Source organism: Leptinotarsa decemlineata, unplaced genomic scaffold, assembly GCF_025532065.1.
Source record: "Leptinotarsa decemlineata unplaced genomic scaffold, Ldec_3_MD MMD2_tig00000251_RagTag_RagTag, whole genome shotgun sequence".
NCBI classification, from domain to species: domain Eukaryota; kingdom Metazoa; phylum Arthropoda; class Insecta; order Coleoptera; family Chrysomelidae; genus Leptinotarsa; species Leptinotarsa decemlineata.
The window spans coordinates 3,262,353-3,275,834 of NW_027412547.1; the positions used below are offsets into that span (position 1 = coordinate 3,262,353).

Genomic DNA, 13,482 nt, shown 5'->3' on the forward strand with positions numbered 1-13,482 from the left:
TCCACTCCTCCACGCCCGATCGCATCCAACGCCAGGGTACGTCTGGGGGGCCTAACCGGCCCCCCAGGCCCCCCGGTGCGGTCGTAACTATGACTCTCTTAATGGGTAACATCTTCCTATCATAACCTCAACTGTCATACCTCTCCTCCCCTCGATGACTATCACCCATACAATTTGAATAGGGAAAGTAGTAAGTGTGACACATTTTCAAAAAGGTAGTTTCACAAGGAATTCAGGCATGTCAATTTGAGCTACCTAACTTCCGATTTTCGCGACCTCTTGCGGGAAAAAAAACTGTTCCGCATTCCAAATTATGATATTTCATTCCCAAGCTAATTCGACATTCGACAATGCATTATGGAGTGTTTCTAGGGGAAAAACAAGATGGCGGCTTCACAATGGCGAAAAAGATTTGCAATTATGCTCCGATTTGATTCAAAGTTGATGAGTGATAGTTTTCAGGGTCAGAAATTGTGAATTGTTCTTCAATGCAAAAAATCAAGATGGTTGCTCCAAAATGGCGGACGAAATTTGTAATTATAGTTCGATTTAACCCGACACCGGAAAAGAATTCTTCAAAACACATGTGTTGTGAACATAATGAAAAAACACATCAATTTCAAATCCAAAGGGGGACAAATACTATCGGTACCTCACCTGTCATACTTCTCTCCCCACCCCTTGGTCACTCATAAAATTTGATTAGGGAAAGTATTACGTGTGACACAGCATTGAAAAGGTCATTCCATAAGGAATTGAGACAAGGGTTGGGTAGAGAAGTATGACAGTTGAGGTAATGATGAGATTTGGATTTGAAATTGATGTGTTTCTGCATTATATTCACAACACATGTATTTTGAAGAACTCGTTTTCGGTGTCGGGTTATATCGAACTATAATTACAAATTTTTTTCGCCATTTTGGAGCAACCATCTTGATTTTTTGCATTAAAGAACAATTCATAATTTCCGACCCTGAAAACCACCTGTTATATATTGGGTAACTTAGTGGACTGTTTTAATAGGTCTTTGAAAATTATCGAGTAGTTCGTTCTGTTCAGTGGTACTAATAAATGAGAATTAACTAACAATAATAATTATATCAAAAAGAGAGAATTCAACGTGTCTGTGATTTCCTTACCTTGATTTTGGTCACAACGGCACTTGAGGAATCGGTGAATAGAGAGAGAGGGAGAGAGAGATAAGAAACTGCACTTTTCCAGTACAACTGCAGTTTTCTCGAGCACTTTCGGTTCTTTCTCCGGAATCGAACCTTTTGTCTATATGTTCTTCCTCTCGCGGCAGACAGAAAACCACAGTCTTCTCGCGATAAGAATATAAACAAAAAAAATGAAAACAAAAACTCTACTTAATCAGACAAACACACTATACAGGGAGGTGGTGACGATACACCACCACTCATCAACTTTGAATCAAATCGGACCATAATTGCAAATCTCGTCCGCCATTGTGAAGCCGCCATCTTGTTTTTCCCTTAGAAAAACTCCATAATGCATTGTCACCGAATTCATGTCGAATACTTGTGAATGAAGTATCATAATTTGGAATACGGAACAGTTTTTTCTCACAAAAAGGCGCCGAAATCGAAAGTAAGGTAGCCAAAATTGACATGGCTGAATTTCCTATGGAATTACCTTTTTAACGATATGCCACACTTACTACTTTACCTATTCAAATTGTTTGAGTGATAGTCACCGAGGGGTGGGGAAAGAGGTATGACAGTTGAGGTTATGATAGGAAGATGCCCCCTTTAGATTACAAATCGACGTGTTTTTGCATTTTTTTCAGAACACATGTATTTTGAAGATATTCGACCAGTTTCGTTTTCGGTGCCCCACCCTGTATATTCTTTATATTGGTACACTCGTCTTCAACATATGTTCACAGTATCAGCTGTTTATCATATTTGATTTGTTGATAAGATGCATGGAAGTTACAAGTGTTTTGTTTGTTCGACGATTTTCTTATTGTTATTGTTATTTAGAAACGCCAAATCACTATTAGAGATGTTGCTCAAGATGTCGGCATATCATTGCCATGCAAGTTTTTCAAAAAACTCAGGCATAAAGCGGGTGGCAGCAGAGTTCGTTCCAAAATTGCTGAATTTCGACCAAAAACACCGTCGAATGAGCAATACTCAGGAAAAGTTGAATAATGTCAACTGCGATCCAGATTTGCGTGAAGGAGTCATAACTGGTGACCTGGTGGCCGAAGGCTCCACAGAAAACGACCCAGATGGAGCACTCTGGCTTACAGAGACAGGCTTGTCTGGCCATCAGTGGTGCCATCAGTACCACACCGTCAGCGGCCATAGAGATCCTTCTAGATGTACCTCCACTCCACATTTTCCGGGAGAGAGAGGCTTGATAGACTGCATATAGAATTGGGGACATTGCCAATTGCACAAATCAATTTAATGCACAGTGCAACAGTCTGTTGGTTGACACTGGAAGTCACAGCATTCTGGAAATGACCTCTGACTTTATGCTTCCAACTGTCAACTACGAAATGCCTTATGGAGTACTGTTTCCCACTAAAGAGGACTAGATCCTCCGGGAGAAGGATATATTGAGAGCAGATAGTTGTTGGTTCACAGATAGATCGAAAACACCTTCCGGTTCTGGTGCAGCTGTTTTCAGTCGCAGACCCAAGACAGAGATATTAACCTGTCCAGGAACATCTGCGACTGTATTTTAAGCGGAAATTTACGCTAATGAACTGTGTGTGTAGGGATTGGAGGAATCCATCCTCATACACAAGTCAATAAAAATATTCTTAGATAGTCAAGCGGCGTTGGAAGCTCTTGGCTCCTACCGAGTAACATCTAAATTGGTAGCAAATTGCCAAAAAATGACTCCCCTGGATAAGAAGACTTAACAGATTGTCTCTGGTCTGAATTCCTTGCCATACTGGCCTGAAAGGCAATGAGGCTGCTGACTTCCTTGCAAAGAAGGGTGCTGCAAGCATCTTCATCGGACCAGAACCTATCATTGGCATTGCTTCAGGCTTTGCCAAACAAACATTGAATACCTGGATGGCAAGAAGATTTATGGAATTCTGGTAGAATCTTCCAGGATTAGCTCACTCGTCTCTGTTTGGAAAATGATGAAACAGCAGAGCATATACTTTGTGCCTGCCCCGCTGGGGACCGAATCAGGGTTTTAGAGTTCGGCAGAGCCGTACTTTTATCATCTGACCTGAAAGACCACTCACCATACGAACTAATCGGCTTCATTAAGAAGCTGTGTTTATTTGGTCGTGTGTGAGCCACATTAAACCCTTGCGGGTTGCAGTGGAGGGTCGAATAGATCCACTCAATTTGGACCTAACCTAACCTAACCATAACTGGTGGCGAATCATGGATGTATAGTTATAACATCGAAACATAAGTCCAGTTGACCCAATAGAAGGTCCCAGAAGAATCAAGACAAAAAAAACGCGCCGAATTTGATCAAATGTCAATGTTTTGCTCACTGTTCTCTACGATTATCGTGGCGTAGTGCATCCGGTGTTGTGGAAAAACAATTTATGGCTTTGGACTCACGATAATGCATTTACTCACTCATCATTGGTTGGTCGTAGTTTTTTTTATCTAGAACAACACCGTAATCATGTCTCAGCCACTGTATTCATCAGATTTGGCCCCATGCGACTCTTTTCTGTTCGTAATATTGATATTACTGTATTGTCTTTTCCACTCGTTGAATGAATAACTCAATCTGTCAATATGAATAATTATTTCATAAAAAAACTTAGTTTATTTTGCATGCATGAAATAAAGTAACATTTTTTTTTTCAGAAACATCGATGGGCATAAATGTTGATACTCAAAAAAATCGTGGCGATCAGGGAATATTATTTGAGAGGTAGACGAATTCATGTATTTATCAGTATAATAGTAGAAAGAAATTGAGTTTCAATAAAAAAAGAATATGGAGTAATTCTAGATTAATGAAATATTCTTCATTTCCACACGCTTGATATTAGCTTCACCTGTATGTATGTATGTATGTTTGTAACTCTCCTCTTCATTTCATATCGGGATCTGTATTTGACAGAATCATCGGCAATATTACCTGATCTATTCGCGGGCAGATGGCGATGTACTTAACCTCCTTGATGTAAATCGAACTCACTCAACATTTATTTCTTCATTTGAAAAAAGTATTTTTCATTAACAATAATTAACACGCTTTATATTTGCTTCACCTGTATGTATGTATTTTGTTTGTTACTCTTCTTTCCCGTTTGAATGATCGGGATCTACGTTATTGCTTGGTCTATTCGCGGGCAGATGGCGCTGTACGTAACCTCTTTGATATAATTCGAACTCACTTCCCATGTATTTCTTCATTTGAAAAAAGTATTTTTTATCAACAATAATAACACGCTTTATATTTGCTTCATCTGTATGTATGTATTTTGTTTGTTACTCTTCTTTCCTGTTTGAATGATCGGGATCTACATTATTGCTTGATCTATTCGCGGGCAGATGGCGCTGTACGTAACCTCTTTGATATAATTCGCACTCACTTTACATGTATTTCTTCATTTGAAAAAAGTATTATTTATCAAGAATAATAACACGCTTCATATTTGCTTCATCTGTATGTATGTATTTTGTTTGTTACTCTTCTTTCCTGTTTGAATGATCGGGATCTACATTATTGCTTGATCTATTCGCGGGCAGATGGCGTTGTACGTAACCTCTTTGATATAATTCGAACTCACTTCCCATGTATTTCTTCATTTGAAAAAAGTATTTTTTTAACACGCTTTATATTTGCTTTATCTGTATGTATGTATTTTGTTTGTTACTCTTCTTTCCCGTTTGAATGATCGGGATCTACATTATTGCTTGATCTATTCGCGGGCAGATGGCGCTGTACGTAACCTCTTTGATATAATTCGAACTCACTTCCCATGTATTTCTTCATTTGAAAAAAGTATTTTTTATCAACAATAATAACACGCTTTATATTTGCTTCATCTGTATGTATGTATTTTGTTTGTTACTCTTCTTTCCTGTTTGAATGATCGGGATCGACATTACTGCTTGATCTATTCGCGGGCAGATTGCGCTTTAGTTAACCTCCTTGATGTAAATCGAACTTACTTAACATTTATTTCTTCATTTGAAAAAAGTATTTTTTATTAACAATAATTAACACTCCTTATATTTGCTTTACCTGTTTGTATGTATTTTGTTTGTTACTCTTCTTTCCCGTTTGAATGATCGGGATCTACATTATTGCTTGATCTATTCGCGGGCAGATGACGCTGTACGTAACCTCTTTGATATAATTCGCACTCACTTTACATGTATTTCTTCATTTGAAAAAAGTATTTTTTTATAATTGACACGCGCGCCTGCTTCCTTATTTGTAACCCTCCTCATGAATCGGAAAATATCAATGGTCATTTTTCTAAGCAATATACGGCTGATTGATACCAAAGTTCAGATAAAATAAATATAGTTTAAAAAGACTAAAAAACACGCTTTCATAGCACACGTAAATGAAAAATAAATATAGTTCAAAAAACTTAAAAACACGCTTTTGAAGTAAATCGAACTGAAAAGTTAAAAATATTTTTTTAATAAGCTCAAAACAATAACGAACAAAAAAAAACTACTATTATTGTGAAAAAAGTGTGGGCGCCATATTTTTGTATATCAGGCGCCCGTCGCTCTTTTCACATTAATTCTAGTATTTTTTGTTCGTTATTGTTTTGGGCTTACTTAAAAAAATATATTCTTAACTTTTCAGTTCAATGTTTCTTAAAAGCGTGTTTTTTAGTTTTTTTTAAACCTCATTTATTTTTTATTCTTCAGTTTTATATGCTATAAAAACGTGTTTTTTAGTCTTTTTAAACTATATTTATTTCATCTAAACTTTTTCAAATAAGCCTTTGATTTCTGGGAGATTATCAGATCATACTAAAAAAACAGTTTTCTGAAAAATTTTGAGTGGTGTACCAAATATGAGTAGATCATTATTTCATCGATATCTGGATTTTGATATCTGAACTTGAAAACAAAATCCATGCAAAACAATGAGGTTTTCAATTTTTTTAAAATTTTGAAATAACACAAATATGTATTATTGCGATTGGGTATTTCAAGTTGGGTTATTTTCAGGGCTTTCGAAATTATGAGTTACAGAATGTTCAGAGTTTGGAACCATTTAGATTTCGTTTGGTATTATTCACCTAATAAGAAGATCTTCGATGGAATTTATTCAAAATTATATGACCTTTTGCATCCAGTAAGCTGAATTTCTTAGTTTTCAATCTGTTTTCTGATATTAACTTCCATTTCAGTTGATTTCGAAAAAATTCATCGAATTCAAGAAAGAACTTTCCGGAAAACACTTGGATGCCGAGATTGAAGAAGGTACTAAACTTCATTTGCAGATAATTGATAATAATGTCCCTATATAAGATTTCTCTAATTCAACAATTTGTGCATTAAATCACTCATAAATTGACTTCAAAAGAACTACAGAGGAAAGTTCCCATTGTATATTATTTTATAATTTTAATACCTTTGTTCTTTCGTTCACTCTAACTACCCAAGAGGACTTCAATTAACGGATTGAAGAATGTATAATGATAAACATTCATGAAGTAGTTTTTGTTGATACCTCGCGTTAATCTCTAAAGTTTTATTCATTATACAGTGCGAGTCTCTAAAGGTGTTGTTTCTTTCGGAAATATGCTTGGACATGTCGATTAGTATTTTAAATTGCCTTTATTTCAATGCAAAAAAAATTATACAGTGTGTCTCAAATATGAGATATGACGTCATCGAGAATTTTTTTTAATGACAACCCTATTTTTTAATGACTTTTATTAAAGGGTTCAACAAATTGCACATGCTTGCCAAATTTCAATTTTTTACTCCTTGTCCTTTAAAATATATTCAACAAACATTATCTTATTCAAAAAATGAATTCAATTCAATAGTTATCACCCGAAGACGATCGTGGATACTAACAATCGAAACGTCGTGACGTAACTTGGTTTGGAATCTTTTAATTTTTATTTCTATATTTTTATTTTTTGTTAATAATATTTTTTAATTTTCAGTTTTATTATTATTCCAATTTTTTATTTTCTGGTTGTAGCTCGTATGTTATTTCCTTGTAATTTCAGTTTTTTTAATAAAATTGTTATTTACGGTTAATTTTTTTATTCTTTTCAGGGATTTCAAATCAATTTATATTATATTAGACAATGGAAGTACGAACTGATAAAATACAATTCAATAGTCTTTCTTCAACGAGTGTTCAGAATGTTGTCCATTTACGAACTGACAATACCCGAAACGTAACTGAAACTCGTTTTGAACATTTCTAATTACTTCGCCGGAAATTAACCTACACTCCTGTCTTATTCGTTCTTTTAAATCCTCAATGTTTGCCGGTTTGGTTTTAAAAACTTTGCTCTTCAAGTAACCTCATGATAAAAAGTCCAAAGGTGTTAAATCCGGAAACCTAGGTGGCCATTCATAGGGTCCTCTTCTGCCAATCCATCTGCCTGGAAATACATCATTCAGATACTCACGGGCAGGTCTTGCAAAATGAGGAGGCGCGCCGTCCTGTTGAAACCAGATGTTTCTATTCGGGACGTCAGCTTCTATAGGTCAAGGGAACAAAATAGCCAAATTCGGAACTAGGTCCTCCTGCAAGAATTCTAAATATCTTTCTCCAGTAAGATTTTCTTAGAAGAAAATTGGTCTTATAACTCGATCACCAACAATCCCTTCCCAAACATTGACTTTTTCTGGATGTTGAGTGTGGCCTTCGCTCATCCAGTGTGGGTTTCTGTCTGCCCAATAACAACAATTTTGACGATTTACCACACCATTCAACATAAACGTTGATTCGTCAGAAAATAGAACGTTTTCTTTTTGTACAACATTCCTGTCTAGTAGATCCATCATTTGTTCGCAGAACTGGAGTCTTCTATCTGGATCATCTTCGGTGAGTTCCTGGAGTCTTGTTATTTTATATGGATGAAATTTTTCAGCTTCAAGAACTCTTGCCACTGGAGACTGGCTAATTTCGAGTTCCCTAGCTATCTGACTAGTAGGGACATGGAGATTTTCTTCGACAGAGGGAAGAACATTTATTTTGACCTCTTCATTGAGCGGACTCCGACGATGATTATTTGTTTTTTTTAATGGCCATTTTCCCGGAACTGTTTTTCGATCTTGCTTACGGTACTTCGCGATATGGGTGGTAAATCAGGATACTTCTCTCTGAATAAATGGGTAACTTCATTTTGTGTTCTTGTCCTATCTCCGTAGCCAATCATCATTAGAATTTCAATCTTATGTGTTTAAGTTAAGCACGGCATTTTACTAATGGCGAACAACAAACTGTGAAACGACTAACACTTTTTGTGCACAAATATGATTGGAATGCGATACTACTCTTCTTACTGTTTTTTGATAACTTTTTTATGACAATGTCACTGTCAAGTATTCCTGATATTCTAAATATTTATTGAAGGAAGACTATTGAATTGAATTGATTTTTTGAATTAGATAATGTTTGTTAAATATCTTTTGAAGGACAAGAAGTAAAAAATTGAAATTTGGTAGACATGTGCAACTTGTTGAACCCTTTAATAAAAAAAGTTATTAAAAAAACAGGGTTGTCATTCAAAAAATTATCGATGAAGTCATATCTCATATTTGAAACACACTGTATAATTTTTTTTGCATGAAAATAGGGGCACTTTGAAATACTAATCGACGTGTCGGAACATATTTCCGAAAGAAACAACACCTTTGATTTAGTGAATTTGTTCCATGTTAGAGACTCGCACTTCTCAATTATTTTTTGTTTTCCGTCATTCATGATCATTTTTATCATTTTCATTGAATTTATTATTATTAATAAATATGTCTTGTTCGCATAAAGACCCGGTATACTTTCCTTTCGAGAAAGCCGTAATAATATACAGGATGTAACATGAGTACGTTGAAATATTCTATTGACGTATTCCTGAGACAATTTTGAGAAAAAGAGTCTATATAAACTTGTGTCTGGAAATGCTTTGTTTCGGAGATACAGGGTGTAGGAATTGATTGTTTCGTTAGTTTTTCAGTAACCAAATTTTTTTGACGTGCGTCAAAAAAATTTGGTATTCACTTTCATGCAACATCAAAACAGCGCTGCGTACGCTTCATTATTTATTTCAACTTGCCCTAACTTTTTTGACAGTGAACTTTCAGTACTTTTCATGAAAAACCCCAATTTCCACACCTCCCAAGTAAAACAGTTACACTTCCTCAACAACGCTGAAGGTGGTTGGTATTTCTCATCAGTTTTTTGCAATTTCAGTTATTTTCATCAAACATTTCATGGGGAAAAGTTGTTTATTTTCAAGATTTCCACCACATACTTAATTTTTGGATTATCCTAAGCAACTTCACTTAGCGCCCTAGGAGCTAAGTAATATGCATCTATATAGAAAATCGTAAATATATCGTAAACGATTACCTTTAGCGCGGTTGAGGAAGTGTATCATTTTTACCTCAAAAGGATGTGCAGAGTAGGTTTATCCATGGAAAGTATCAGAAGTTCACTCTCAAAAAAGTTGGGGCAATTTGAAATGAAAAATGACAGCGTACGCCCTCTAGATGTTACATAAAAATCAATACAAGCCTCAGGCTTGCCTCGAAACTGAATATTCACCCTCACTTCACGACAAATGGTCAGATTAGGGTAGGTCCAAAGTGAGTGAGTCTATTCGACCCTCCGACGCAACCCGCAAGGGTTTATTGTGGCTCACACCTATATACTCGGCCAAAGAAAATCAGCTCCTCAACAAAGCCCATTTGTTTGAATGGTGAGTAGTCTTTCAGGTCAAATGATAAAAGTACGGCTCTGCCGAACTCTGCAAACCTGATTTGGTCCATAACGGGGCAGGCACAGAGTATATGCTCTGCTGTTTCATCGTTAATGAGGTAGTCGGATAGTCAAGTTGAATATTTCCACCTTGATACCCGTGACAACCTTCCCATGTGTGAGTTTTTGCACGTCAGCTACACCTGACGATGCCTTAGATTCAACCGTGTAAGGCTTTTTTGCCTCTGGTTTTTCTGAATCATCAGTTGAGTGCAAACGTTTGCTAACCTACTCATGGGGGGTTTGTTCCTTTACTTGAGACAGAGTCTGCGTACGCCGCTCAAGAATTTGGTGCAAGGCGGTTTCATAAGGTACCCCGCTCTTGAGGAGACGACTCAGTCGTTTCCTGGCTTCACCACCACCCTTTTTTTTAGGTTCAGTTATTGGATCAGGAGTTGGGGAGTTGAGAAGTCAGTTGGAGTCATAAACTCGACATCTATCTTCTCTGTAGACTCGCTCCTGATCTAAGTTTACAGGGAGGTCAGTTGGAGTCGTAAACTCAACATCCATTTTCTCTATAGACTCAGCGTCAGAAAAAAATTTAAGTTTACTCTGTCCATAAGACTCCCACGAGTAGCTAGGGAAAGAAGGGCAATCACGGCAGAGCCCCGCATTACCGTGACAAGGCGATACTACGACGAGAGGTCGCCCGGTATCTCCAAGGTTCCGTAGAGACAGCTAATAGGCTCAGTTTCATTCATCCTCTCGGCACTGATACACACACCTCAGAATTAAGCCATTGTTGAGATGTCATTGAGTTATTAAGTTTGGGAATAACAGAACCACAAGTGATTCTGTCAGTTCCGTATCCAGCAGGGCTACGTGGAAGCAGGCATCCGATGGCCGGTTTGCTCAATCCCCAAGCCAATGCACTTGCCAAAAAACAGCATGCACAGTGGTTCAGGCAGTGAAAGATGAACACCTACGACACGACCCTCCTACGACAAATGGTGTTTACAATTCGTATATCTTCCTGAATACTGTCAATCTTTGTAATATATTGAATAGTAATTTCATTTTTATGAAATATTAGCTAATGTATATTACTACTTAATATTATTACTTCGAAAAAATTATATGTTCACTGTTTTCTTAAGCCATTTCTATTCGAACTTCGGTCAACTGCTCATTTTATGATTAAGCTATATCTGAAAATCTCAACCTAGTTGGAAATACAGTAGAATGCATATACAGGGTGTCCCTGGACTTCCTCTTTTCCTCTCGGGAATGTATAGATGGGGTCAAAATATCACCAGTACTTCATATAACTTTTTTTCCTAAAAGTCTTCGTAACCAAGTTACGGGCCCTCGAAGTAACAAAATGAAAAATGTTTTTCTTTGATAACTTTTCAAGTGAATATTCAAAATCATCCAAATTTTGGTAATTGACTAAACAAATGAATTCCGTCGATGAGCTTTCATGCAGGAGTCAGTTGTTTTGCTACAAAGTCAGGAACGGACTACCCCCGATGGTCCACACCCCAAAACTTTGAAATGACAGATATTTTTCAACAAAATAAGGTTACTTGGACAATTTTATGAATAAAAGTACTCGTGTGGAAAGTCGATCGGAGCAACGAGTCTTGATAAAAATGTAGTTCTACTCGACGACATCAAACCCGCTCGTCCACCATTATTTGAAATGAATAATTATCAAAGCAGAAATAATAATGATAACGTTAATTCAACAACATTTATAACAGGAATAATACAAAGTATGCTAAAATGAAGTCGTAAACAAAAAGTACAGTACCTATATGGAAGTTTAAGTCACAATTCTTGGAATAGTCCACGTTTGGTGGCCTGGTTTTCGTGAGGCTGCTACGGATAGTGTTACTGGATCTGAAGCAGGTTCTGATGTTGTATTGGAGGAAAATATTTTGGAAGCCGTCGCTGATGATCCTTCAATGAGCATCAGAAATCTATCAGAACAGTTCCATACATCCAAGTCCACTATTCATAGAATAATTAGGGAACAACTGCTCCACCCATTTCACATCCAGAAGGTACATGCCATGACACCTCAAGATTTTCCAGCACGACTGGAATATGCCAATTGGTTCATGGATAGGCAAAGAGAGGATATGACTTTTATTAATCGAGTTTTATTCACTGATGAAGCAGGTTTCAGTAGAGATGGAGTTATCAACTCTCATAATCTCCATATATGGGCCGAAGAAAATCCCCATGGGATATTGCAAACCAAACACCAACGGAAATTCAATGTGAATGTTTGGGCTGGTATCATAGGAAACCATCTTATAGGACCATTCGTTCTACAGGACCGATTGAATGGAGAACGTTATTTGGAGTTCATTCAGAACGATTTGAATGGACTTTTGGAACATGTTCCATTGCAAACCCGAAGAGATATGTGGTTTATGCATGATGGCGCTCCTCCTCATTTTAGTTTGATTGTGCGTGACCATCTGAACCATATTTTCCACGATAGATGGATTGGTAGAGGTGGGCCATATTCATGGCCATCGCAGTCTCCGGATTTAAATCCATTGGATTTCTTTCTGTGGGGGCATCTAAAAAGCCTTGTTTACGCTACACCTATTCACACAAGAGATGCATTGTTGAATAGAATAACATTACATTGTGAAGCCATACGAAACGACCCTGGAATGCTATTTCAAGTACAGAGAGGGTGTCTTCGCAGACTAAGAAAATGTATAGAGAGAGAAGGTGGTCATATCGAGCAGTTTCTGTAGCGGATTTTTCATTTCTGTTTGCTCTTGAGGCTCTTGAGTTTCGTTAGTTAAACGTGTTTGCATTATAAAAATTCGTTATGAACATTTTACGTATCATTTCCATTTTCCTTAAAAACTAATATTTTCGAATAATGGTAGACATTTCAGGATAAATGTTGTTGAATTAACGTTATCATTATTATTTCTGATTTGATAATTATTCATTTCAAATAATGGTGGACGAGCGGGTTTGATGTCGTCGAGTGAAACTACATTTTTATCAAGACTCGTTGCTCCGATCGACTTTCCACACGAGTACTTTTATTCATAAAATTGTCCAAGTAACCTTAATTTGTTGAAAAATATTGAAAAATATCTGTCATTTCAAAGTTTTGGGGTGTGGACCATCGGGGGTAGTCCGTTCCTGACTTTGTAGCAAAACAACTGACTCCTGCATGAAAGCTCATCGAAGGAATTCATTTGTTTAGTCAATTACCAAAATTTGGATGATTTTGAATATTCACTTGAAAAGTTATAAAAGAAAAACATTTTTCATTTTGTAACTTCGAGGGCCCGTTACTTGGTAACGAAGGATTTTAGGAAAAAAAGTTATATGAAGTACTGGTGATATTTTGACCCCATCTATACATTCCCGAGAGGAAAAGAGGAAGTCCAGGGACACCCTGTATAACGACCTTCAAGGGACCGGATATACTATGTCGTACTAACCGGATGACGCACAAAACGAATTAATTCTGTGTTAGCAAATTGTAGATTTGTTCATTAGTATTTCATTTAGCTGTTCGGATTGCTGATCGATAGGTGAATATAACATTTTATGAAATCA

The 13,482-nt window shown here is 36.8% G+C and overlaps 1 protein-coding gene across 3 annotated transcripts in view; it reads left to right on the forward strand.

The window, feature by feature from the left end:
- Window positions 1–13,482, forward strand: part of LOC111512347 (cytochrome P450 4C1) — a 49,133-nt gene that overhangs the window by 24,096 nt on the left and 11,555 nt on the right. For all 3 annotated transcript variants that reach the window (XM_074173529.1, XM_074173530.1, XM_074173531.1), the window contains 3 exons: window positions 3,819–3,885; window positions 6,159–6,285; window positions 6,341–6,413. In XM_074173529.1, the coding sequence (XP_074029630.1) occupies window positions 3,819–3,885; window positions 6,159–6,285; window positions 6,341–6,413 (267 nt within the window). The remainder of the gene's footprint in view (window positions 1–3,818; window positions 3,886–6,158; window positions 6,286–6,340; window positions 6,414–13,482) is intronic.